The 5476-nt window shown below is 42.0% G+C and overlaps 1 protein-coding gene across 1 annotated transcript; it reads right to left on the bottom strand.

The window, feature by feature from the left end:
* Positions 1-941: 941 nt before the first annotated feature.
* LOC141020744 (F-box protein At2g15640-like) lies at positions 942-3537 on the bottom strand. Its single transcript, XM_073495685.1, has 3 exons — positions 3044-3537; positions 2504-3002; positions 942-1073 (listed from the first exon to the last, which is right to left on the bottom strand). The coding sequence occupies exons 1-3, from the start codon at positions 3535-3537 to the stop codon at positions 942-944; spliced, it is 1125 nt and encodes a 374-aa protein (XP_073351786.1).
* Positions 3538-5476: the final 1939 nt, after the last annotated feature.

Below are 5476 nucleotides of genomic sequence, written 5' to 3'. Positions count from 1 at the left end.
TGTCAAAAAGTTTCAAACAAAAACTTGGCACGTACATCTCGATATTGTACATGCTCATAAAGTTGTTTTGCGAAAAACCGATAACTTATGTGTCGCATGTGAAAAAGACAAAATCCGGTGTTAAAAATTGTTTTTCACAAGACATCCTTTTATCTTTTTTACACAAGCCACAAAAATATCAGTTTTCTCCGAAACTTGACGTGCACACATATAATATCGAGATGTATGCGCCAAATTTTTGTTTGGAAATTTTTCACGCTTTGAAATATTTTTTCGCGTGCAGGAGCACGCGCTCCCGGGAGCACCAACGGATTTTCGTTAATGTTCATGCCTATCATATCTTACAAATGCATTAGTAGTTACAGTAATTAAAATACGTTTCACTGGAATATTAGAAAGAAATATTTCTTAAAGGAAACGATATTTGGAGCTCTCTTGTGGACTAGCTGGTCATCAATACACTCCTCCGCTCTAGATGTTACCGGTGCCGTTGGTGAGATATAGAGGAGAGAGGGATGGATGAAGAGTTGAGAGAGTACGACAACGGTCCATGTTGCACGAACTGGGTGAAGGAGGGGGCCGCGTCCTATTTCGCCCCCATCGTCGGCAAGAAAGAGAGGGAGAGAGGCGTGTGGTGATGGCTACGACTACCATTTCCTTGGTCCTTCATGTGGCTACTCCCCTTCGTTGTACCAACTCTCCTGCAGCTCTGCGTGCCTTAATCCGGGTCCTCCTTGAGCCCTGATGATGGTTTCAAGGGAAGTTGTTGCGTTGGCGCAATCGGTGCGCTCCTATTGCTGACGACAGCGTATGAACAAAAGAGCACCAAACATTGTAAACTCTTTACTGTCTAACCGGTCATCTTATATTCAAAGTGGGCAAGTATAAAATATGAATTCATGATAAGACGAGGAAGTATCTAACGGATTGACAGATATCGCTCAGTATTTCACCACAGCAGATAAACTCTCAAATATCACGTGAACTCTGATATTTATTTTATAACTGTTGCAACAAATGGGCTCTTTTGCTAGAACACTTCTGCCAATAATGTGCACGCGGGTAATCAGGGCCTAAAAAGGATGTTGCTATATCAGTTCCATTTATTCACCAAGAGACAGATATGCAGATAACAGGACCCCGGTTATGTAATATGCAAGACATAGAAGGGACCCAGTTTCATAACAGCTCCAAAAACCTGTTGGGGCGGCCGATTATTTTTTGTCAAGCAAGTGCTACAAAATTATATTTCATTTTCTGCTTTGAAATTGCATCGTTGCATCCTGATGAGTAACTTTAGTGATTTGGCTTTGCATAGATTTATACAAAGATTTGCTCACATTGAGCATCATGTGAGTGGTAATTATGCATTTGAATTTTGAAAGGAAGTTCTTTTCTTGGAAAGCAAAGGTAGTAGAGTTTGATCCAAACCCAATGATTTTTTCCTCAATTGCTTGTGCAAATATATGGAAGTGGCATACACTTGATCGATAATATGGTGAAAACTTTATGGGACAATGTCACATGTATATCTAAATCGTATCATTTTCTATTTTTTAAGGATCAGCATTGCATGCCAGCAGTTTCACACCAAAGTAAAGACAAGGGAGGCAGAAGCGGATTGTGCACAACGAGGTAAACTATTGAGTACCACAAACTCTCAATTTTTATTATAATATCCATTGCAACACAAGGGATCTTTTTGCGTGCACAATTTTCATGAACAATAGATGTATTTTGCACATAATTGAATATATATAAACTTTTCTCCCGTTGCAACGCACGGGCATTTGTGCTAGTAAATATAAAACACACTCAATCCTCTCCCCCATCCGCCAAATTAAATATTAAATACAAGGGGTATTAGTTCTTTAGAAAGTCAAATTTCTTTAACTTTGACCAAGTTTAGAGACAAAAATATCGACAACCACAATATTAACCCAAAATATGATGAAAATTCATTTAATGATGAATCTAATAACACCAATTTTATATTACAAATTTTGATATATTTCTTCATAAATTTCATCAAACTTAAGGAGGGTGGATTTTTAAAAAGGTAATACACCTTATATTTTTAAACAAAATGAGTAATTTCTTTTTAAGAATCTCAACAACACCAACAGCACAACAAAGTGCACCCAACCCTTCTAGTAGATTACCAATTACTCTTCTACACACATGGAAATTTCTGGACGCATGCCAGAGATGAGTGCTTTGTTTGCCAAAGTATGATAAGCCACACGTAATTGAATACTAATCCCTTCCTTTTGTATTTTTTTCATAACTAACATTATTTTATCTTAGTCACATTTATAAGATGGCACCCCACAGTATGTAATAAGGCGTGCTCAAAGTGTTCTTGTGCATCTTTGTGCTGAAGGTTGGACTCAAAGGCAAGGCGAGGCGAGAGTAGGCTGGGACGGTAACCGCCGTATACGCTCCAACGTCGGTTATTGTTCGACGATTGAGTAGCGGGCATCCAAATTTGGTTGTCCCATACACAAGTTTGTTGCTGCTGCTTCTTATTCTTGGTTGTGTCGTACTTGTAGAGACGATCCCGCAGCTTGTAACACAGCAACCCGCCGGCATCGTTAAACCAAGCGCCACTCATATGGTCCTTGGTGCCATATATATCTATGTAAAAGCTGTAACACAGTCGCCACTTAGGCAACTTCTCGTCTTCCATGTTGTGGAGCTGTGCACCTAACGGCGGCATGATCCAGAAATCGAGCTGATGTCGGACGTGCACGGCGATGCAAAGCTGCCCACGCAGCTCCAAGGTGTGCACCACTGCGGCCTCCTCCGTGATACGTGGATCCCGGAGGCGGTACGTGCCCAGTGCCTCGCTCGCCACATCGATCACTAGCATCCTGTCGGGCGGCCCGTAACACCCCGACCGTCGCACCACTCCAAACAACTTGCCGTTCAAGAGCACGGGCGGCGACGAGTATAGGCCGTATCTTGTGCTGCAAGGGATCAGGTGCGGGTGACGGCGCCACCTGCGGCCGTCACCTAAGGTGTACACGTCCAGGTGGTTGACCTCGGGTCGACCGTGAAGGAAAAGTGAAACAACTTATACTGGTTGGTGGACGGGCTGAACCCCATGGTGTCCATGCGCCGGTAGACCAAGTTGATCTCCCGCGGCGGCGCAATCTCTAGTTTCTCTCCAGTAACAGGGTTGCACACGAACAGGGGCGAATTCTTGACGCGGGGCGCGATGAGGAGGAAGCCGTTGCAGACATTGATGGGGCTGTACCCGACGGCCAGGTCGTCGACGCTGCACATGGGCTTCCCCGAGGAGGCATTGGAGACCGTCGCCTCCAGGGGTTTGCCCGGCACGCAGATCTCCGACACGAGTAGGGCCTCCGTGCCGTCGCCGGAGACGACATGTGTTTCCTTGGCGTGGAGGGCGCGGAAGGAGGGGTCGGTGACGATCTTCTGCCAGAGCCTCGACACGCAGCAGCAGCGGGCGGCGTCCCTCGTGGGCAGCTTGAGCAGGATCTCCTCCAAAATCTCATCCGCTAGAGATTCCATCGAAACCCTAGAGGCTTGAGTAGGTCAGATCTCGTCGCATCGGATCGCATATAACTTGTCGGTGGATCGACGCAACCTGAGAGACCGAGTCTGAATCCAATTTGCTACTAGTACGTTGCCGCGCATCATCATCTGTGTTTCCTATATTGGGCTAGCATACAGCGGTCCAGAATTTTTTTTACGACCAAAGTCTGGAAAAAAATCGTGTGCCCAGGGTAAATCTATCATTTTGTGGTGATGTTGTCTTCAAGAAAATGTGGTGATTTTCTTCTTCTCATAGTCCGCTAGTCGAAAAAAAAGGAAAACGACTTCATCTTTTTGCAGCAACAAACACACCTTTGACTATGTGAAAAAGGAGCAACAAAGCGTTTCATGAAGCGTAGAAATTATACGAAGCTCCTCAGAAAACTTCTCCTCTAACTCCATTTGAATATCGGCGTTTAATTCACATAAGTTCTATCATTTCATAGAGTGCAAATTTTAGCTTATGGAGGTTCATAGAAAAATGCTAACAACTATAAATTAGCAAATTGTATATTTGTTTGGGGGAATAGTTGGCTTTATTCTTATAGAATGTTCAAATATCTTCTTGTTGGGAATATTGTTTCCATTCGAACAAACTACATCAAAATCTCGGAAATTCCAGTCATTTAGGTAGATATTGAAACTAGTACCTTTTTGCCCGAAATTTCAGGCCATATTTCGGTGATGAAAATAGTATACACAAAGAAAATATTAGTTGGATTGCAACCGGATTCAAGTGGAAAATTTAGTCAATTAACCAAAAATTAAACCAATATTCAGTGAACTCCAATAATTTTCTCGATGGCTGAAATTTATTTGAAACTAAATTTCAGCACCATCTTGGGATACTTTTCTTTCTTGACATTCAAACATATACCTCACCTTCTTTGGATTAAACATTTATCAAAGAGAAAACAGCACAACACTCGGGCTGGATTCCACGAACCCATCACCCACATGTAAACCGGACCATGTCCCAAACTGTGAGGGACCAAGCAGGTGCTCCTATAGCAAAAATCACTAATTAAGGGTTACCTCCTAATAAGGTCACTCCCACATTCTCAGGCACTCTTAATAAGGTCACTTGCACCTTCTCAGGCACTGATAAGAGACAAAACTATATGTGCGTCCCTTGTCACAACTTGAGAGTTTTTCCTTTTTTCGTAGATCCGTTTTGATCAAAATGTTTTATCTATTAAACCTTGTGTTCAAATCCTGAACCGTTTCACCATTCTTCTTAACTAGATCACATGTTAATAGGTTTTGATGATTTGTTTTTACGAAAAATCTGGGAAAAAGCCCAAACCGAAAAAAGTTCAGAGGTGGAACCATGCTTGTTATATACTCTTTTTTTCCTTTTTCGAGAAGCACAGCTTTGCTTCTCGCATAAGCAAATATGTGCCTCCACAAGAAGCAAATATTTGCTTCTCATGGAAGCATAAATTTTGTTTTCCCTTTTTGAAAAGCACAACTATACTTTTCGTGGAAGCAAATATGTGTCTCCATGAAAGAAAATTTGTGCTTCTTATGAAAGCAAATATTTTTATTTCTGTGAAAAGCATAGTTTGTTTCCCTTTTAGAGAAGCATACTTCTGAAGAAATTTGTGCATCCACGATAAATGAATCTGTGCTTGTCGTGGAATCACATATTTCTTTCGTGCTTCGCACGGAAGCAAATTGTGCCTTCAAGAGAAGCAGATATGTGCTTCTCATGGAAGCACAATTTTTTTGCCGCACAAAAATAAAATCCATGAAAAAAATATCTTCATAACTATGGAGAACCAAAAAGCCACAAAAAGGAAAAAAACAATGTAAAGCACGAAAACTGTATAAAAAATAGAAAGAAAAGGAAAGTCCAGAGAAAGTGTCGCGCACGTGACATGTGGCGGCGGTTGGACGCACCACTTGGCGTTCT

The sequence above is a fragment of the Aegilops tauschii genome, chromosome 3 (assembly GCF_002575655.3).
Source record: "Aegilops tauschii subsp. strangulata cultivar AL8/78 chromosome 3, Aet v6.0, whole genome shotgun sequence".
In the NCBI taxonomy this organism is placed as follows: domain Eukaryota; kingdom Viridiplantae; phylum Streptophyta; class Magnoliopsida; order Poales; family Poaceae; genus Aegilops; species Aegilops tauschii.
This window is presented reverse-complemented; position numbering and strand designations above follow the sequence as displayed.